At 35.5% G+C, this 22,385-nt stretch overlaps 1 protein-coding gene across 2 annotated transcripts in view; it reads right to left on the bottom strand.

Annotated features, from left to right (window-relative positions):
* Positions 1-1,569: 1,569 nt before the first annotated feature.
* LOC131799053 (Fanconi anemia group I protein) overlaps positions 1,570-22,385 on the bottom strand; it is a 29,835-nt gene continuing 9,019 nt past the window's right edge. The window contains exons 16-49 of one of the 2 annotated variants that reach the window (XM_059116722.2): positions 21,949-22,028; positions 21,412-21,499; positions 21,027-21,085; positions 20,576-20,647; positions 20,388-20,458; positions 20,011-20,071; positions 19,517-19,652; positions 18,823-18,878; positions 17,902-17,970; positions 17,678-17,779; positions 17,484-17,562; positions 17,084-17,175; positions 16,795-16,878; positions 16,021-16,058; positions 15,697-15,782; positions 13,182-13,272; positions 12,750-12,849; positions 11,811-11,890; positions 11,096-11,159; positions 10,308-10,410; positions 9,880-9,962; positions 9,281-9,403; positions 8,297-8,348; positions 8,073-8,149; positions 7,401-7,451; positions 6,994-7,062; positions 6,572-6,671; positions 5,911-6,059; positions 5,499-5,543; positions 5,192-5,248; positions 4,019-4,177; positions 3,493-3,588; positions 2,846-2,983; positions 1,570-2,515 (exon numbers count right to left, since the gene is read on the bottom strand). In XM_059116722.2, the coding sequence (XP_058972705.2) occupies positions 2,378-2,515; positions 2,846-2,983; positions 3,493-3,588; positions 4,019-4,177; positions 5,192-5,248; positions 5,499-5,543; positions 5,911-6,059; positions 6,572-6,671; positions 6,994-7,062; positions 7,401-7,451; positions 8,073-8,149; positions 8,297-8,348; positions 9,281-9,403; positions 9,880-9,962; positions 10,308-10,410; positions 11,096-11,159; positions 11,811-11,890; positions 12,750-12,849; positions 13,182-13,272; positions 15,697-15,782; positions 16,021-16,058; positions 16,795-16,878; positions 17,084-17,175; positions 17,484-17,562; positions 17,678-17,779; positions 17,902-17,970; positions 18,823-18,878; positions 19,517-19,652; positions 20,011-20,071; positions 20,388-20,458; positions 20,576-20,647; positions 21,027-21,085; positions 21,412-21,499; positions 21,949-22,028 (2,948 nt within the window). In that variant the 3' untranslated portion in view covers positions 1,570-2,377. The remainder of the gene's footprint in view (positions 2,516-2,845; positions 2,984-3,492; positions 3,589-4,018; positions 4,178-5,191; positions 5,249-5,498; positions 5,544-5,910; positions 6,060-6,571; positions 6,672-6,993; positions 7,063-7,400; positions 7,452-8,072; positions 8,150-8,296; positions 8,349-9,280; positions 9,404-9,879; positions 9,963-10,307; positions 10,411-11,095; positions 11,160-11,810; positions 11,891-12,749; positions 12,850-13,181; positions 13,273-15,696; positions 15,783-16,020; positions 16,059-16,794; positions 16,879-17,083; positions 17,176-17,483; positions 17,563-17,677; positions 17,780-17,901; positions 17,971-18,822; positions 18,879-19,516; positions 19,653-20,010; positions 20,072-20,387; positions 20,459-20,575; positions 20,648-21,026; positions 21,086-21,411; positions 21,500-21,948; positions 22,029-22,385) is intronic. The other variant, XM_066163726.1, reaches the window with a different exon arrangement.

Below are 22,385 nucleotides of genomic sequence, written 5' to 3'. Positions count from 1 at the left end.
ATCATGCATGTTACGGCTAAGTGATACGCACAAACATCTGTCAATATGAAAAATTTCACACCATCATTCCTCCGATTACATGAATAGCATCGAGGATAAATTTTGCCAAGGCATTATTTTAGATCACGTACTTTTTTGGTTGTAAAGTTACATTCCTTCTGACGAATTTTATCCTCGGTCGCCATTTTAGAGAGCATGTTTTATCCCTTGGCACAAACATTTCATGCCTTGTTAAAATTTGCATCTTCATTTATATTATAGGTATTCAGAATACTATCTATAAAGTTTTTCAAACTTTGAGATTCAGAAAATATTAATAGAGTGTCCATAAGAAAATGGCCCACCGTTTTGGCTTAAACTTTGTACAAAGGCAAGGTACCATGAGTTACGAGTGAAAATTGGAGCATGCTGAGGATAAAGAAACCGCTGAACAACTTGATGCTCAAAATGGCAATTGAGCCAAACGTCGGTCTTACTTTTTTCTCAAAGTTCATTACTCGTGACATTCTGTAAAAATACAGTCGGGAAGAAGTATTACAGTATGGAGGAACCAGTGATACTTAAACAGTTCATCTCTGAGATGATTTTTTTCAATTCGCTTTGTACTAACCAACGAAAGAAACATCACACATTTACTAAATAAATATCTTTTATTGAATTGCACGAAAGTTCTCTGTATTTCACTGTTTGACCACATTATTTCTTGTTTCCGGTCGCCCCAGCTCCCACGCACATATAAACTTTCAAAATGGCCGTCGGTCAATTAAAATTCAAAACTTGTCTTGGTTCTAACTTGTTTGCAATGTTCGATAGTAACTAATTTAGACATGACTCAATCTGGGGGCGAACTCGACTTGGTGGGGTCGAACTCGAAAAGTGTTGGGGCGAACACGGTATAAGGTAGGGGCGAACTCGATAGGGGGCGAAAGCGGCGGATACCCTTTTATTTACATGTTCCACACAGGCCCAGACAAAGAAGCCGAGGAAGAAACTGAAAAAGAGCGAGAGAATGTCCACAAACATGAGCACCCACGGGCAGAACATACTAAACCCCAAGATGAAGGACAGCTGAAGACAAAACAAAAAAGGTCTGCCAAGCCAGGACAGCCTGAAAATGAGCCTACTGGAAATGAGCCAAAGACTGAAATCATAAAGTCACAAGATGTTACAGGAAATTACGAATTCGAGCAGCCACAGAGAGATTCTGCAGGGGACGAGGACAATTCTACTGTTGAAGTTAAGGCGTAGGTTACTGAAATCAATCATCAGTCTTTTAACTTTTAAGTAGCTCTAGGTGACCACGTTGGGTAATATTTTAACTTCCTATACGGGCGCAAACTTACTTGTGCCCTCATTTCATCCACATTCCCTTCCTTTATATGCTTCCGTCTACCAGAATTGGAATGCAACATCTCGTCAAATCAAAATATTCAAGGAAAACTGAAGAACCCCTTGATCAACCCTGACTCTTGAAAATACAATACATTCAACCACCACAGCTTTTGTGAAAGAGTTATCGGCAAATTCTGTTGAAGAACGTTATTTTTTAAACCGTTGTTAGATCAAGTTCAATGTTTTTTTATTTTTTTTTTATCTTGAGTAAAGTGGATTAAAAGTCCTGTTTCAACTATCCCTCCTAACTTCTTTGGGACAAATTAGAAACAAAACACAATGGACATGGATGTAGAGGTCAAACACGCAAATATAAAATATGCAACGCCTATTGTGATTTTCATTTTCTTTCAATCTTTTCAAAAAGGTAGTTAACAGTTTGGCTTATTATTTGTAACGTCTCTTCAGTAATTGTTGCAAGGAACAAAATAAACTGTGGACTAAGAGTTTGAATGGTACAACCCTTTTTTTCCTCATATGGGGATCAAACCCCTTGATATATATGAAAATTAAAATAAAAATGTACAGGCTTCCACAGCAGCTTGCAGTTACAGCTGTGGCCTTAGTTCATCAGATGGGTAGACCTATCAGATGGGACAAGGGACTCTGTCAATTCAGTCTCGGAAATTTTGGCTGCAACAGACTACACAGGTGGCCGACTTGGTTTACTCGAGTCAACAGTGAATCTTTTCAAACTACGTAAGTTCTCCAGCAATAATAAGCAAACCCCCAAAGAGGAATGGCCCATGTGTAAGTTATTCATTGGGTTGTACATTTCCAAATGTTGTTTCATAAGAAATAATAAGGATTACTGATAGCGCCCAAGCTGTTTCAAAAGGGACGGATGCTGCGTTGGAAAGAGAAACAATTTTCTACCAAAATAATTGCAGAAAATACAGTATAATTGTGTCCAAACACTTATTTAGATTTAGGCAGCGTAAGATCACCTATTTGTCACTTATCCAGTTGCATGTAAGAGTGGTGTTTAATTATGTTTGTTCTCTTGAGACAATGGCTTGTTTGATGATTTCTGTTTTAAACTTAGTTTGCCCGTTTTCTTATTTGTTTCCATCACTTTCTTCTTTTTCGCTTGAGGTTCTTTATTTTCTTCTTCAGATTTATCCTGTAGTAAAGACGAATAGTGACAAGCTATAACTTAACGGTCAGGTAACACCACCAAAAGTGAAACTATTATAAAATTGTTGGATAAAATACGCCCATATCTTAAGGCATTTTAAAAGTTTTTAAAGTATTAAATAAAAGCTGATAGACATGCGGCAATATTTTTGTAGGAACTTCAGTAATTTTCGATTTTTATACCTACATGTATTTAGTAGAGTTCACTAAATGCTTCCAGTAGATGAAGCCACCAAAGAAATATACACTAAACGCATGGCGAAAAATACAATTTATAATTTACAATGACATGACAAAGTGCACTTAAACCATTAACCTCTTCTTGATCCTCTTCCTCGCCCTCGTCATCTTCACCTTCACTGCTTGAATCTTCTTTCAGAGCAGCATCTAATGTTGCACCATTTATTCTAAAGTCTCGTGCCAAACTGCGTTTAAAGTGTTCCATCAGATTGATCTACGAGAGTTTAAAAACAAGGTTAAGAAACCTAATAACTCATTCATGACGATTTAACAACGGAATTTTCCAATGACAAAGCTCGTTTGCACCATTTACTACTTGGAATCATGGACGAAAGTGCAGAAAAGGGCCGCATCTTTGTAACATCTTAAAGAATTTAATCCTATGCAGGAATTCGTTTAGGTTATAAGAACAAGACATCCAAAGTTTTGATACAGGTCTGAAAATTGTAAAGAGACACCACCCTTGAGCTCACAGATGGAGATCCTGATCGAGAAACCAGTAATTGAACCCTTAACCCCTAAGAGTGATTAGCATCTAAATTCTCCTCACAATATCAACATCACATCATGCAGTAAGGTCATGAGAATAAAGAAAATTATCAGCAGCTAAAGCTGTTGATTGTTACACAAATTCTCCTTGTCAGCACCTTGGGGAATGTCTGAGGAACAGTATGGAGAATATCTTCACTGATGTTAGGGTGTAAAGGGCTAATCCTTTCTCACCTTGGACTTTTTTGAGAGCTGTATTAGGTAACGCTCATACTGTTCCATTGCATATATTAAGTTCGGCACAGACTTCATCTCTTTCATAACTTTTGCCTAAAAAATGTATTTTGGGAAATACCTCATAAGTAGTGTAGTCTCAAAATACAAAATAAGTTTTAAGGGAATATCAGGGCGATCCAGTTGTGTCTACCCCAAGGCTGATGTGCGCCCACCTAAGTCTTTAAAACTACTTCCGAAAACTTTATAATGCAAATTTGGTGGAAGATTTTGACTCCAAGAAAGCATTTCGTAGTTGTCGTTCCGTTGGTAGAGGAAACTTTTAAGCTCTCCATTTTGCCCGTTAAAATCTAGCGTGCTTCATTTTGGAAATTTACCGTGAAGACATGGTTGAAACTAGCGACCTGTACAACGGGTACTGGACAAAACATTACCAGGGGTATGATATAGTGGATTAAAATTTATCTGTTTAGCTTATTCGACTGAAACAAACCCGAAGCCCGGTGCTAAAAATGTTTTTACTCACCTTCCCTGGCATATTCAGTCCTTTGGGTGCCTTTTTCTTCTCTTTGCTTTTATTTTTTGTAATGGTGCTCTTCTCCAAAAGAGTTTGACTTTGTGTGGCTTGGATATACGTCAGAAGAGCATACACCTGCTGCGACAAGTGGGTGCCTGTCATTTTGACCTGTGGACAGATATCACTTTGTCTCAAGGAACTTTCGAAAGTACCACTTTTTCTTTAAGAAATTGAGGCCTTTTAAAAGAATGTTTATGAATTTTAGCATGTTTGTAGCGGTTATACGGAAAACCTGTTAGGGATAACTGAGAACTTGAGAAAAAAATTATTATTAAGATTAATGGAAACTCCTTTTTTAGAGGAGAAATATACCTTAGAAGATGTAATTTTCATCACATAAAAATATACTTCAAGATAACTAAAAAAGAGTAACCTATCGTTCGGAAAATTGTCATAAAGTATGCAAAATTTACTCGTGGACTCCATCATTTCGAAAAGAAGTCAGTAACCCGGCTGCGTATGCAAAAACACAAGGCGCAATTTCGCTGCTGCTTTGGTTATTTCCCGAAAAAATGATGACCTAACTCAAGAGTGGTTTCTAGTGAAACACCAAAATTTTCAAAAAGATCGCGACGCGATGAAATGAAAGAAGAATAAGACACATGTAAGCAGCTAATTTGCTAAGCAGTTTAAAAGGGCGGCGTCTTCGGTCGAATTTTACTCACATACTAGTACGAAGACAATTTTCGATGGGTAAGGTTACTCTTAAGAATCACAGAGGGCGATCAATACCATAACTTTCTTTATTCTTTGTTATGGCTGGAATAAAAAAAATGCATGTTTCTGAAACATAGTTCTTCTTTAAGTGAGATCACTTTAGCCTTTTAATACCGGTATCCATATCTATAATATACTCTGTCATCGTCTTTTTCAAAACAATTCTTCATACTAGTGAATTTCAAACGACGCAATACACTAATATTGTACAAAAAGTACAATATGTATAAGTACAAAAAACATTGCTTTTGCCATATAATGAAGATTGAACGTAAGTAAGAGAACATTAACGCAACAGAGAGGCTGCTCAATTTATGAACACTTTGTCTTCCCGCTTCATTCTGTTATGATGTTTACATGGACAAATATTCATTATCGTAAACCAACAACAATCTTCTTACTCACCAACTTTTCAAACTTTGCAGGCAAGTAACCGAGTCTTTGATTATAAAGCGACAAATACTATTTCATGGGAAAAGCAAAAATGATAAAAGTGAGAAAAGACAGTGCGTTCATGTACATTGCGGATTACAAAAAGAGTAAAAAATTACGGTGTGGCAACCCTGGGCCTCCTGAGCTTAGCATACTGGATTCCAGGTAGAGCCACTTGTGTTCCAGGCTTGGCCAAATTCTTTTCTTTGATACTTACGTAAGCTAAATTATGTTTCATTTGACGTAATGTACGAAAGATATTGATAAGCTTCAGACTTACATGTTTCGTAAGAGAACCAAGAGTGACATACATTTTGGTCAGCACCTATGATAACGGATATAAAGTAACACCGAGTATTAAAGCTTCCATCCTCAAGCCATAAAAGGTACATGCAGACTACATACATTTTAGCCATTTCAAACAACCTGCAATGTGGTATATTCTATGTACTAACTGTATTCTCATCAGCCCTTACAATGCTGTCTTGGATAACAAAGTTATACAGTTAAATTACATATATCAATTATAAACTTTACAACCAAATAATGTCTTTTTAACAGCGAGCAAGCTTCTGTCAAGTACATAGGACAAGGGACATGTAACATAGGACATAGTTCGTCGGAAAAAGCAAATGGTAGATGCAAGTAGCCACTAAAAAAAAACTGAGGCTTTACTGTATGCCATAAATAACCTTCAGTGTTGCTTCAGTACATGGACCTTCTGGAAGAGCAGACTGTGACAGTTCGTGGAGAGCAGACACAACAGTACAAAGACGTTGGCACAATACCTGCTCCAACATACCACGAGGGCAACTGTCGGGAGAATCTGGAACCTTTTCTTCTGTAAAATAGGGTTTAAATGAAAAACTTTATTAATCTTAACTATCTCAAACCCATTTCCATATATAACTGAGAGAATTTGAAAAACACGTGAGGTGTAATTTTCCAAATGGTGCACAAACCACCGAGAGCGAGAATTTAAAAGTAAACATAGCACCATACCAGACTTAAATGTCACTGTAGCGTGTACCACTGTATACAGCTCACCGAATATAGTTCTAAAGATTTCGATAAACTAGTTCAGGTCAAGCCAGTCATCATCTTTTCATTCCGTACACACTACGTAACAATTGGCACAAAGTAGGTGAAACCACCTCTGTTGGCCAAACACTTCCTTACTTCCTTCCAACTTAAAGTAACATTCAGGTAATTGTCTGCAAGGAAATCCCAAAAGGATTGTTCTAAAATCTCTATTAGGTTTACATGGTGCACCCTGAGCTACAAGCCATCAGAAGCACCACTTATACACATTTTTTTCCAGTCGAAAATGCTCAGTTTCAGCGTAATGCTCACCCGTCAGTCCTGCTGCTGATGCTGTCATGTCACCTTTGACCTTTACAAGTGCCCAGTCCATTTCGTCTACAATTTTTTCTATTTGATTTACCAAAAGGAGCTGTAATAGATAAAGTAAGTGTTGTAAAGAAACATGTACAGAGTGTTCAAATAGTAAGTTTTCTAACATTTCTGAAAACTTATTGCATGCTTTATTTTCTTTGCATATTTCTTTATTGTATGCTTGAATCAGAATGATCGCCCTCATTAGGCCATCTCCTCTCTTACTTTCTTTAACTCGTGTTTGGATCAGTGGTTACAAGATTATGAAGAAACTACGAAATTAAATTGAAAGCTTGAGAAAAGGGTGGGAAAAGCATCAATCAACAAGAAAAAAAACTAACATCTATATATTTATACATTTACAATGATAACTGACTTACAGCAACGGTAGGTGCAGCAGTTCTTGGGTTAATAATCGCGTAGTGAGTTCTGTTTTCAACTTCAATTTCCTAACAAAAAAAGGTGCGATAAAACAACTTACGAATAATTTTAAGTTCCAACACCGCATAAACGTCCAAAGATATAATCTGTCTTAGCGGCACGACTGGACAAAATATATAATTATAAGAGGAAGGCCCCTAATTAAGAGGATAGGTACCTGTATTAATATTCTTACATGTTTTAGTTTCTTCTTACTCGCAATATTTATCAACAATTAATTGAAACACAGTTTTCAAGACTACTGAAAGCTGTTTCGTTCACAAACCAAAATAATGCGAACAAGATTAGCAAAACGTTTAGATTTATCAGTATTACTTTCGCACTGTAACGAATACAAACGTCGTACTTCATCTACATCTCCAAGCTGGCTATGGACATCTTGGGCAACATCACGCACCTACAGCAACCAAGAAACAATTATCTTATGTGAGGAAAAACTAAATTCTGCCCACTAGCAGTGTTCTCCTAAATCTGAAAACTAACATGATCTACGCTTACGCTTTGCCCTTAACAGAGGAAGGTTGTTACCTGTTTCTACAATGACTTAAAGCATCAATACATAGATATGTAGTACTCTTTTCGAAGATCCAGAATGCATGGAACTGTGCCATTTAACTTGGGGTGGCGTGAAATTAATATATGCATTATTTGGTCGGGGAAGAGGTGGAGGTGGGGATCGTAAACTAGTAATTATTGGGCTTGACTCTGGATTGAAAGGTTCTGGGTAAACCCTGGCCAGGTCATTGTGTTGTGTTCTTTTGTAAAACTCTCAACTCTTACTTAGCCTCTCGTCGCCCAGGAGTATATAGTTGACTTCCCATAGCTCAAAATTTCAAGTAAAAATGTAGAAAGAAAAGAGATACAGCGAGTCTGAGGAGTTTGGAGCAAATAACTGTTTAAGAAAATTTGTTGTCATACATAAAAGCTCTCACCCTATCAACATCAACAGGGTTGGTATGGAATTGATTGGGTTGAATACGCTTACAAAGTTGATCATAAATCTGGCTGATGCCCTTACCAGTCCTGCACTTGCTTTCGATTGGAATGTTATGGAGTGTAACAGGGACACCAAAGACTTAGTGAGAGAGGGATCATCTGGAAGGAGAAAAAATTAGAGAAGAATTAGAAACTTCCCGAATGCCCATAATATATAGACCTATGAGGTGCAAATGACTTCTCAATTAAGACATACTTTAACTTTCTTGTAAATGATAAATTTGAAATGTTCTTCAATTCTCTTACCAACATTATTATCCGCACAAATCATTTGAACCCAGGCATGCAACTGATGAAACTGTATCAAGGAAAAAACTTCAGTTCATTGACAAATTTTAGGGGAAATTATTATAGAGGTACTCTGCTCTTGTGATAAAATCAATGAATTAGTAATAATAATGAAAAGGTCTGTAACTAATTTCCCTATAACATTTAATGGGTAGCAAGGCGATGAATTTACAGTCCCTCCAAAGTTACGAGCCTCTACAGGTTCGTAAGGTGCCCCCTTAGAGTAAAGTTATCTCTTTTATTACTTAACTGCAGAGCGGCAAAATGCCACAAGACATGTAACTATTGTCTGTAAAGCTATACTCACAACTACAAAGTGGAGCCCAATAATGCAAAAAGAAAGCATGAACTCAGGATGTATTCTTAATAAAATTGAATGGCTCATGAAAGTAGCAGAATACAGAAAAGAGATTTGGTATTTGGTATTTGGTAAATAATTGTCAACAGGGTTGGGTTGTTCAAAACACAGTTAACCTGACCCAGAGTTAGTGTAGATTTTTAATTTAGTTTTACAGCTCTGAAATGGGATTTTTCTTGGTTTTTGTTGTTGTTGTTGTCGTTTCCATTAGTTTTGAGTTGTATTGAAATAAAACCCCAAAAATCCCTTGGCTTTTATACACCCTCCTCAAATTAAGCCAAGGTTAACTTTTAGTAATACATGTAGATTAACATTAACCCCTTTTGAACAACCCTTTAACTACCAAGATCTGATTGTTAATTCTCCCCTCTAGCTGCTACACATTTCCTTGTAAATAAGTCACGAGAATTTAGTGTTAGATCATGACTATACTAACTTTTACCTGATAAGCTTGAGTATTCTCATTAGACGTTGGCTGGATGTGTAGATGTCATAGGAGAAGTTACATGTTAATCACTTATGAGGATTAAAGGGTTAACTGAACATAATAGACACAGGTGCATATCTAGAAGAAAAAAAAGTACCTGTGGTCCATCTGGCTCCAAATGATGTGCTAACATTGCAATCACATTCACTAGTGACTGACTATCCTTAAGACTAATTTCTTTGTCCTCATCAGGAGAGGAAATGATGCTGACAATCAAACGCTAGAAAAAAAAGACTTGAAAATCTCACACTATTGTACTCCAAATATACCTTTCTGCAAACTTGCTCAAAAGGAGTAGAGTTTAGTTTACAGAAAAAATTACTTTGTAATTGATTTTATGAAACCAATGGAGTTAAATTTCTCAAATATTTATTCACAAGACAGCAACAATTTGAGTATGATAAATACAACATTCAATATTGCAAATGCACACAACTACATGTACATCATGCATACAGCATGAAAATCTGTGCAAAAATTAACCTTCATCTGTATCACACAATATGGTTGCTTACGGGTATTTTGACACAGTCTGTAATAATTCACCATCAGTCACTGGAAGGATGGTAAACATTGATGAAATATACAAATTCAAAAGACAGGGCAAAAATGGTGCACTGGGAAGACAAAATACTGACAAATATTTGACTCTCCCATGTCACAGACAAAAAAACATTAAAATAAGATGATACAAACCTGAAATTTCTTTATCTGTACATAAATTGCTTCTTGATCTGTTGTATCATCTAATGCACTACCACTGCCATCCTGAGTTGAATCTAAGCAGAAAAAAAGATACATGTAACAGAAAAATTTGTCTGAAGTATGAATAAAGCACTAACCATATGGAACCATACTATCTCTGTTTTTATCCATTGATCTGGCACAAGGTAGAACATTTATTGATTGGAATCACATTAAACAAAGAAAGTGCTCTGATCAAGAAAGATCAGAATAACAATGAGTGGAAAGTCAACTAAGCACAAAGGAAAATATTTTAACCTTTTTCAAGTGGCATATTCGCACACAATTATTTTCTTGAATCAATTGATGTGAATTCACCTACAACCATGTAATACAGGTGCACTTTGAGGAACAATAGTATCTATAGCTTACGGGCTCACCTATTGCATTCATGAAATGAGGCAACTTTTGGGAAAACCTGCAGCACATGATATTAACCACTGAGCAGAAGCCCTCTATACACAAACTATTGATTTTTTTACCCTGTTTAATTTAAGAAGGTGAAAGAAGTTAGTTTGTACAATGTCATAAAAAATTTACTGAGTAGTTCATGTTTTGAAACCATTTAATGACTACAGTGAGGAGGGTCCTAATGAGGAGAAAGAAGCACAAATCCCATTTGTCGGCCTAAATGTTGTCCAACTCCAATTTCTCGGCCAATTTTTCCAAGACTTCAGGACCCAACTCCATTGTTGTTTTTGGTAATTCCCAGTTCAAGTGACCAAATGGAAAAAAATGGAAATTCAACTCATTGAGGCCCCTCTAAGAAGAATGAAAAACAAAAACAGAAGCTGATACAGGGCTTGTTCATTAATTCACTAAACAGTTGAAAATCTAAAACAATTCAGCCAAGAATATAGTGAGATAAAGTAGTCAGCTATGCATATCACACTTACAGTACTCATGTAAAACATAGCAAAGTCTCTCTCTCAGACAATTATTATTTGACATTTGTTGTGCAGCTACCAGATTTACATTATTTACTTGCATTGTGTTACACGGCTTGTTGTCTACTTGCTTCAAAGGCCTTTGTCTTATCACCAATGAAATTAAAATTGCCATCTTATTCATTCACAAGGGACAACACTAAGCATACCAGCAACTTTAAAATTTAAAGTCTCCTTTCTTTTGTATGTAACCACAAACTCTACTATTCATGATATAGTACCTTCTCCTTCTTATCTGGCTCTTCCTGTAAGCAGCTGTCCCCATTAAGGTGCTTCCAGAAAACTCTAGAAAACAATACATAATCAACTACTTCATTCTACTTTTACACATAAATTACACATAATTCCTGCATTTGTGCCAGATGTTTTCCCTCCTCCCATCTTATGACTGATGTTTGTGACTACCTTAGTAAATTGTATGATAACAAAGAGTAAAATATGTCCTAATCAGAACTGTTTGTGTATGAAAGTGCTTTTAAATATAGGAACTTTGATCAGCTTTGCAAGTGTTGCAGGAGAAAATGCATTGTGAGATAACATAACTTTCTGTTGACTGGCTTTTCCTTTCCAGGCCTACTAAGAGTTCTCATTAAACTAAAATACCACCACTTTAGTACTACTATAAACTGGTGTGATTTATTAATTCCAGCATTTTTTTGAATGATAAATCTCTTCATTAAGGTTTTCATATTGTTACTCTGAAGTATTTTAAATAGAATTCATTATTGAAAAAGTTAATCATTTGTGCAAAAAGAAAAAAAAAGCTGAGAACTAATCAAATTCTTTTTCTGTACTTTTTCTAAGGAACAGGGTGATAATGTCAGTCTGTCAAGAATTATAGTGTTTAAAAATACCAAATCCATTTTTACCCAACTCGATTTTATTGGTGCTACAATATTTTTAACTTGTTTATGCATGAACAAAAGCATTAAACACCTTCCAATGGTACAGCAGTGTTTGTAAATGGTGTCCTTGTTAGAGCCACCAGGTCCTGAGCAAAATCCACCATCACTGATCTGAGAAAGCATTAAGCCAAAGAAGAATATAATTTTCATAGGGGAAATAACACATTTTACTTTCCAACTGCCAAAGTAGAGTACAAATAATAAGCAAATAGAGTACAAATAACCTGCAATATTGTACAGTTGGTTTTTTTGTATTGTAAATAAACCTGTTTAACTAGTCACCCGTACATGCTATGCTTCTGTCTGGTTTGCTTTTCCCATGCACCATCAATGCATGTAAAATAAAGCAATTTGATAATAAGTAACTTATCAGATGTTGAAGAGTGTAGTACCTTTGAGTATTTTATTTCTGTCTGTATTTTGAATTGTCCAACAGGCTTGTCAAAATACCCCAGTACAACTCTTAAAAATACCTTGCAATACTACACACCAAAATGTCCAATAAGATATAAAATGGCCTCTCTGGTTGCAAATCATGCTTGCAACCTACTACTCTGAGGAGTTCTAGTCTATATTTAAAGCAGATTAGTCCATTTCAAAGGTGGTAGTCATGAGATATACATCTTGACACCACACTGAGAATCTTCCTTACAATGTAATATGTTAATTATTGCATTTTTAAAACTCAAGGTTAACCACACAGCTCAACACCACTGCACAAGATACACTTGGTTTAGGATATCATTCTTTCCTTTATCTGTAAGTATAAACTTGAAGCAATTCCCTTAAGGTATGCAATGATACTGACTGGTGTTACATGGTATCAAATAATTAAGTATTTATCCATTTACCTCTTGTACAAACAAATTATTTTGAAAGCAGAATAAGAATTTGCCTCTCCAATCAGGTACACTGCCAATTCATATATACAACACGGATACATTCTAGCCATTCAGTTGGCTTATTATACCTCTTTGAGTTTTTGAATAGCTGTATTAACAGCATACTTCACCAGTTCTTTCAAGCCTCTTAGCGTAGCTAGACTTTGTTGATGACTTGGAGCTCTGTCACTGAAATATTACAAATATTATATTAGCAGACACCTCTACAATTAAGACAAGTATGACTAATACAGGTAGTGATAAATTTAAACAAACCACAAAGAAAAACAAATGATTAGCTTTAGAAGTAATTATTTCCTTTCATACTCTTTCAATGTGAACTTCCATCTTCATTTAGCAACCATGACCAAACTAATTTAACTTGCTGCATTTTGATAATGATTTCTCTAAATGAGTAATAATTGTGTGTGCAACTATGCCACTATGTGCATGACTACAATGTAGCTTATCACTTCATTACAAAGACACTGTTTGAAAACAAGATGTGAAAAATGCATTACCTGAAAAATGCTCTCAACAAAGATGCAGAACATTCCAGTGAAAGCATACTTTTAACTCCCTGTTTAACAGCTGCAGAGCGGCCTTTCTTTCCTTGAATTCACACCAGAACACAGATTATCTCAAAACACAAGTTAGGTGAAATGTTTGGGGCAGGGGAAAGGGCTCAAGAAACAAAAAACTGGCAGATGGCGCTTTGTTTCCTGATGTCTATTTACACCTCGTTTACACCCCGTCATTTCCACATGCACATATATATATGTTATTTGCCGGCTGGGAGGTCCGTATGGTGAAAAACTGTGACCGAGGTCTTGAAAATACTGCCCGAGGCCGTAGGCCGAGGACAGCATTTTCAAGACCGAGGTCACAGTTTTTCACCATACGGACCGACCCTTAGCCGGTAAATAACATATTTATTGTTTTTAAACTTGACGAGATTCTTTCCGAAAGAACCCGAATGATTTATGGACGTAAATACGGCAAGATCTTCCATAAACTGAACAATTTTTGAGTGGGTAAATGGTAGTTAAAATAGAGGTGATGCAAATTTAAGATAGATGCCTCAGCGAAACATTTTCATTTCCGTATTGATAAAGGTGATTTAAAAGGCTTCCAAACAAACTTTGAAACATTATTTTTACAAGTATCTGTCACAATCTGACACCTGTCAATTAGAGAGCGCGCAAGAAAAAAAAAGCGTAGGAACATTTGAAAACCAACAGAACTAGTTTGGCATGGACTGTCACGACAATGTTTTCTTAAAAATCAGTTAATGATCTAACGGAAAGTATTATTCACTCTCATCGACCAATTATTCATGTACGAAGATTTACCTCTGTTCATTATGTAAACGGAGAGGAAAGTAATTGTGAGTAAATTCAATTTTTTTTATTTTGAAGTTGTGAGAGTTTGCTCGTTTGTTTGCTGTAATGGCGTGTTTAACTCTGATCTTTCCTTCACAAAAACTAAATTTGAACGGCACACTCCAACGAGACACAAGGGAATGTAATGCGGCCTTTTCTCAAAAAATTCCTTCAATTTCTGTTGTGCAGAATTAATTGCAGACGGTTTTTAGGCCGCTTGTCAACCAACGTAATGACACTATTGTTTATACAAATTCATTCTGAAACCAATATTTTTCTGTCAACCAAAGTGATTTGATAGAGAGAAAAGGGAGGATTCATAAGTTATTTATCGGCTTGAGGTAGTGACCGACGTGTTTGCTTAAAAATACTGCCCAGCCGGAAAACGAGGTATTTTTGAAAAATGACAACGAAAGTTGGGATGTACTCGGCGACTCACGAAAGTGTTACCGTGGCCCGTGGGCAGAGATAGGAAAATACTGACCGGGTAAAGAACCAATCAGATTGCAAGATTCGTTACCGTGCCCTCTAAAAAAACAATAAATATATTTATTTTAGTGCAATTAATTTTAGTCGTTCACAAAAAGTACCCAGAAAGTTGAAACGTGAGGTATTTGGTTACAGTTAAACTGAACGATGGAACTTTCATTCATTTAATATCTGAATTTTCTCGAGCAATTTGTTCATAGTAAAAAAAAAGCGAGCGAAGTTTTAATTTAAGTTCTACAACAAATATACGCTCCTGGTGAGTCTTTCCAATTCCGTTCAATTTGGATATTTGTACCTTAAATTGCACAACAGAAATTGAAGGAATTGAGAAAAGGCTGCATTAAATTCCCTTGTGTCTCGTTGGAGTGTGCCGTTCGAATTTAGTTTTTGTGAAGGAAAGATCAGAGTTAAACACGCCATTACAGCAAACAAACGAGCAAACTCTCACAACTTCAAAATAAAAAATTGAATTTACTCACAATTACTTTCCTCGCCGTTTACTTAATGAACAGAGGTAAATCTTCGTACATGAATGAATGGTCGATGAGAGTAAATAATACTTTCCGTTAGATCATTAACTGATTTTTAAGAAAACATTGTCGTGACAGGCCTTGCCAAACTAGTTCTGTTGGTTTTCAAATGTTCCTACGCTTTTTTTTTCTTACGCGCTCTCTAATTGACAGGTGTCAGATTGTGACAGATACTTGTAAAAATAATGTTTCAAAGTTTGTTTGGAAGTCTTTTAAATCACCTTTATCGTTACGGAAATGAAAATGTTTCGCTGAGGTATGTCTCTTAAATTTGCATCACCTCTATTTTAACTACCATTTACTCACTCAAAAATTGTTCAGTTTATGGAAGATCTTGCCGTATTTACGGCCATAAGTCATTCGGGTTCTCTCGGAAAGAATTTCGTCCAGTTTAAAAACAATAAATATGTTATTTACCGGCTAAGGGTCGGTCCGTATGGTGAAAAACTGTAACCTCGGTCTTGAAAATGCTGCCCTCGGCCTACGGCCTCGGGCAGTATTTTCAAGACCTCGGTCACAGTTTTTCACCATACGGACCTCCCAGCCGGCAAATAACATATATATATCCCATACATGTGAGCACAAAAAAGGAGAAAATAAACTTTTTCTTGGTTCTGGTGTAAAAAAAAACTTACCAGCAGAGTTTGATTTTTCCTTTAGTATCTCTGAAAGCTGGTGGTAATTTCCAAATAATTGTAGAATCTCATCCACTGATTCCCCACTAGATAAGATAAACAAAAGGAACTTTTAAGCTGATCTGTAGGTAACTGAACGTGTTTGAGACAGAGCAGCAAGGGAAACAGAAATTGAGACCTTCGGGCAAAAAAAAAAAACATTATCAGAGTCTTCATACCATGTCACAGAATTCTCACAAGTATATATCATTGGAACATTTATCTGCTTCTTTTCTTAATATGCCAAGAGCTATGTGAAATTCAAAATTTACTTAATGAACTTACCTTAGCTCTCCTTCTGAGAAACTGTACTCTAGCAAAATCTAGACAAAAAGAATCTAAAGTATTATTAAAAGATATAATTCCATACTTTTATACATTCCTAATAGGGGAAGGAGACAGATATTTTTGGGTTTAACACAATTATAATATTAAACATGTACAGTACCATTGTTTTGATACACTTGTAATAATTTTGCTTTCTTTCACCCCACATTATTCCAACTTTTAATAAAAGGTATATCAATTTTGCAACCTTGGTATATAGAACATTTCTATGTTTGTCTGATTGTTGGTTGGTTGTTTCCCATGTTCAGTAATTTGTTCTGTAAGTGACCAACTCATATGACCGCACTATTTCTGTCAATGAGCACATTTTGATTTGATTTGGAAGAATTTGTGTAAATCTTCCAGTCAACATATAAGTAAATCACTTGTTTCTTTCTCGATTTGTTCATCATAAAGGATGAATTACACTAGATTCCAAGCCAAGAACCATCACTCTACTTATTTACTAAAGAAAGATCATTTGGATGTGAAGAATCAGCCCTTTAAACATCAAACCCCTTTCTTCCCATGACCGACTCCCACAAAAAATCTCATAAACAAAGAAAATAGAAAGTTAATTAAATGACAATAGTGATCGTATTTAACACAACAAAACTACACTTTAACACAACAAAACTACACTTATTCACAAGGATAAAATCTCACCTAACTGGGAAAATTCAACTATCACCAGACAGTGTTGACATGATAATAAGAATGCAATACACATACCTCATAAACTCCAAGAACTAGAAGAGCGAGAATGTTATTCTTGATACCAACACTTGAGACAAGAGAAAAGTCTGCAGACTTATCCTGTAAAAGGTACAAGAAATACCAGTCAATGAAATAAAATTTAGAATTTTAATAAATATATATATATATTTTTTTCCCAACACATTTCATGTTTTAATTCTTGTATTCTTTTCTCGGCATGTAGATAGCATAGAAAGATTATTACAACAAAATGTAGGGACTTCAGATAACTGAAATATTCCTTTTCTAATAATCATTACTTTACCAGTTCAAAGTCTTCCATCTCTGATTTGTTCATCCTGCGAACAAGAGACTGGAATAAATCCTCTAGTTCATTTAGGATGTGTTCCATTGATTCTGAAATACCAAACAAAGCTTCTTTAAATCTCATTTGCAAGTGCAACAGGCAGCTTTATTCATTTAGAAACCTCTAAGATCTGCAAGAGTAATTTGAATATTACTGTTTTGCAAACAAATTTCAGGAAACGTGATCTTTTGACAAAAAATGTTCTAGTCCACTGGCAGCCGAGAGAAAAGTAAACATGCAGAAATTGCCTTTGCAATTCTAGTTAAAGCAACCAATCACAACACATTCATGCACCTTCAACCACATGTAACTCCTTTATAGTTTTAGAGAAGCAGCTTTATTAATAACACTTACATACCCTTCTCATCATTTTCATCCTCATTGTGACTTTCAATACATTTTCCCATTGAGTGCAGTAAGTAACACAGTAGGTGAGCCTAAAATTTAGCAACAGATCTTGTTACATAACTTAAACAAAAATTCAGAACCAAACAAGTCAGAGAGATGAATAGGAAACAATTAAAAATGACAGAAACATCAGGAGTTACTAACCAGTGGCTCTGTAAGGTAAATCTGATCCCCTGCAGCAGATAAACAAGGCTCTAATTTTACTGGAGGATTAACTGTTTCATCAGACTCCAAATATTTTTGGAACTGTGACAATGAGCAAGTAATATTTGAGTTAACTACATAGGAGTGCAAACATTTCACTCAAACACTGCCCACTAGAATCTTTACCATATAGAAATAGTATTATGCAACAATTTGCATATTACCTGGTTGCTTAACATATCTAGAATTGGTTGTTGTAACTGAGGGTTCCTACATAACACATGGAAGAGCCCCTAAAAACAGCAAGAGGATGAATGAACAAATAAAGTATAATTATAAAAGTTTTAAGATAGTATGCACACTCTCCTTGGTGGTAGGTGTTAGATGAGGGAATTTTGAGAAATAGTTACAAAAGCAATAGAACACGTTTTTCTGTGTTTACATAGCCTCATCGAAGCACTTGCAGCTTGAAAGTATTCTTGAAAAATGTGCAAACCCACGTCTGCACTTTCTCAGGTTTACATAACTTTCTCAAATTCTCCCAACCCCTCACTTATTTATGTGCAGCTACATATAAACACCAAAAAAGTCTTCTAATGCTTAAGTGGACCTGGTGGCTGCAGGCAATGGCTTAATAGTAAACAACCTGAATTTCCTGCAACTTTTATTTAAGCTGCAATTCTCTAAGTGCTGGTATGTGGTATCTACGGAGTCATTGTAATGAGACAGCCTCCAAGTAAATGAAATTTACATACCACATGTAAGTATTTCAATTAACATCTGGTTGACAATTACATTTATGACTTGAAACTCCACAAGCATGCAAGACTGTCTTACATGTAATAACATCAAAATCAATTCATTTATAGCAATTGAAAATATGTGCAAATATTGAATTTTTAACATTTTTATTTCAAAACTTCAAGTCTTTTTGGCTGTCTGTACTACTTTTTCTTGAGACATTTCATTTTTTACATGAACTCACAGAATCTTTAATTTTTGAACTGTGAGTAAAAACAATTCTCCATCACATGATTTTAAAATATGGCATTTGGTTATGATTGACAAACAAATTAAGAATGACTGAGTAATAAATACGATCTCCAAATTGTTACAGTCTGCTATGAAGCACTAGTTATCCACACCTCATAAAGCTGCACTCTTACATCAGCTTGCTGAGTGAGACATCTTCGTAGGTTCCCTACATACAAAACACATGCACATGCATAGCTTTCAGCAGATACAAAGGTTATCTACAATTCCAACCTCATCTACAAGGAAGACTCTACATGACACAGCCGCTAGGTGATTGCCCAATTGGAGACCTGCATTTGGTGGTCATTTAGGAAGCTGTAACATAGTTAACACTTAGTGTTGGTGGGCAATTGGAGGGCTCAGAGCAAGAACGATCCCTTGATTTTTCGGCCATTTTTGAAAGTGTTCAGAAGTAGTTGCATTTTGGCATGTGGACACTTTCAAAAATGGCCGAAAAATCAAGGGATCGTTCTTGCTCTGAGCCCTCCAATTATTAATTAAAAACATGGAAAAACATCTGCATAAATGTTATGACATCTTTTTCACTGAAACTGCTTTTTTTTTCCCTAGCAACCAAAATTTTATTTTGGGCAACCATTTGATCATTTTAGGTTGTCAAATAGTGACATGGAAAAGTTTAGCTTGTAGCCCCATCACCATATAAGTATATCATTTAAAGGGCCATAAAGCAGAAAGAGGGAAGTTTGAGATTCATCCATACTACCATACATAGACAACATGGAATCTCAGTTAAGTTGCTGTTCATTTAGGGAAACTAAAGGATTGTTCTTTTCTGAAATTTACCTAATATCTCCAAACAAAGTGCTTCATTTCCCATGTTACCACCCCGAACATGAACATCTACTTGAATTTGACTGGAATGTGATGGCTGACTTGGCTGACTTGCAGGCTGACTTGACGTGATACCTCCCCCTAAAATCTGAAATAAAGTGCAAACAAACCAAAAGATTGAAAAAAAAAAACTTTTAAAACAAGTCCACAATATCTCATGAAAGATGGAGAAAGACCTTGAAGCAAAACCATTCAAGGAGGCGAATTTTCTACCAGTTTCCTTCTTTGAATTACTCAGTCAATTTTCCTTAAATATACCCTCATATGTACCCTTATATGAGATTTACAACCATTACAGTATTAATTGCTTTGCTTCACTTTCAGAGGAAAATTGTGAAAAAATTATTACACCTGATGAATGTAGTGGAACAAAAGGATCAGAAAAAATTGCTGGGCATTTCTTTTTTCATGACACTGACATGTAAGGCCTACAATATAAATTGTACCTTAAAATTTTTAAGGATCAAGAGAAATCCTGCTACAGCAATCTTACGTGCATCCTCCTGTCTTCAGAAGAAATAAACAATACTGTTACTGGCAGAGTCAACTTGCAACTGAATGGTTGTACATGGTTAGAGCAGCATTTTTCCATTCAAAGAAAAAAAACTTTGGTTAAACACAATACTGGAATACATCAATCAACAAAGCAATATTCAGGGTGTCCATGTAGAAGCCATTATCAGTTACTGACAGAAAATTAAGGTTATTATTATTTACAGTGGAGTTCTTCACTACCTACATGCATCATTTGCATTGCAAATACATTTCTAGAGATAACTTTATAAATCTGAATACATAATCATTCCACAACATTCATGATTACCTTGAGAACATTGCTTTTCGTAGCACAACCATGAGAGAGTCCCTCAAAGTCAAACTGATCTTCAAAAGGGGCTATTCAAAATAGCAGAAAAACAAATTATGATTAATTGTCCAAAAACTATAAACAATAAATATAATTTAAGCCACAAAACAGCAAAAAAGAAGCAATAAAACACAACCTAACAGCACCTGGATAGCTTTCAAAAAACCTTCTGCTGACTTTGGAGGTAAGAATGACAAATAGTCTAAAGCCTCCTTGACCTGCCCAAGGAAGAAATGAACATTTAATGGTTGTTATAATACTGTTGTGGTTTTATTTCACTTTTAGCGCAAAGTTAAGCTTTACAAGACAGAGTATCATCATGAATGACAAAACATTTGACACACATGAAAAAAAATCTGAACCAAAAATTAGACTGATGAGCAATAACAATACACAGCCTGTATATTTCCTTTAATCTTACTAATTGATTTTACTTTTTCTTTGCGATCAACCCCTTCTTCGTGTAAGCTAGAAAAAAAATGTTTAATAAAACTATGCCAAAACTGAAAAGTGCCCTGTAAAAAAACTTGACAGATGGTTTAGACCTACTTTAGTACATTTTTCTTTTAGCCCTCTCACGAAAAATTAATGACTTACCCTTGGTAGTAATTCTAGTAGCACATGTGGTGCTGAAGACACTGTGCTGGCCAACAGTTCTACAAAATAAACATCAATTGGAATCACATCAAATCTGAGCATAACATCACCAATATTTCAGAACTTCAAAGTTCTAAAATTATAACTTGATTTAATAAGGTATGCAGGGGAAATAACTGAGTTGCCACCGAAAGGGATATTTTTTATTCATTTGTTTTCCAAAGCAAATTGTATATTATGCAATTTAAAAAGTTGACCATGCAGTAGTTGCTTTCTGTTGTTGATTGTTAAACAGAGTTGACTTTTCTACAACAAATGTTCATCGAATCTCACTGAACTTGAGCTTAAGTTGTATCCATACCATGTTTGTTTAGTTCTAACATACCAATGTAATGATGAACAGGTGTCGTTGCCCTGGTAATCACTCTGTTAAGGATCTGCTGAAGTATTTCAGAACGAACCATCTCATGGGCCTAAAAAAAAGAAATCCAATGCTATAAGATGTAATTCCTCAAAACTATTTAATTCCAATGATTGGTTATTTCTCTCTGTGCTGCTATACTTTTAATGTTAATTATCAAAAAGTGAAAATAATATATATGTTATAGCAAGATAAGAAATTTTTTCTGGTCCTGAATTAGAAAGCTGATTTAAATACTTTAAAGTTAATTTGTTAAAACATATTGATAATTTTCTTAATACTGTCCACATTAAAGCATTAAAAGTATCATGTATATCTGGTTTGCTTCTGGCCAGTTAAGATTTTTTATCACTGAATGCTTCACTGATCATTTCGATGTTTAGCCTGGCTCTTTAAGAGCTCCTTGGAGAGTGATAAAATGAGATATTGTTAAGGAATCACTGTAAGTTCCCAAACCACATTTGATGTTAACCCTAGCTGACAAAAAGTCCTTACAACTACCTTAAAAGTATCAAGCAGAACTGAAGATCCAAGCTTGCAGGAGTGTTGGGTTGGAGAGAGGATTGGTGATGATGTAGAGTCTGAAAGAGAGAGAAGGTCTTTACTCAAATACAACCTTTATCTCAGCAGCCAGATAAATACACCAATATGTGTCAATGTAATGACCACTAAAATGGAAATCTCAAGCAATTGGATATCTTGAGTTTACATTGTTAGCGAATCTGCATCATTTTTTGGACACTTTGCATTTGCAGTAAACATGTGAATAGCTTGGATACAAACAACACCCATAAATCTACATCTACCAAAATCCTCTCATTTCAAAAAGGGTCTGTGTTAGAGAAATTAAAATCATTATGTGAGTTCTTAGTGGCTAAGACAATAAGAGCTGCTCAGGAGAGGTGTCCATCAGAAAGAGGCATCAGCAAAGATTCTCC

The sequence above is a fragment of the Pocillopora verrucosa genome, chromosome 1 (assembly GCF_036669915.1).
Source record: "Pocillopora verrucosa isolate sample1 chromosome 1, ASM3666991v2, whole genome shotgun sequence".
In the NCBI taxonomy this organism is placed as follows: domain Eukaryota; kingdom Metazoa; phylum Cnidaria; class Anthozoa; order Scleractinia; family Pocilloporidae; genus Pocillopora; species Pocillopora verrucosa.
Note: the sequence above shows the minus strand (reverse complement) of the source record. Positions and strands in the feature narration are given on the sequence as shown.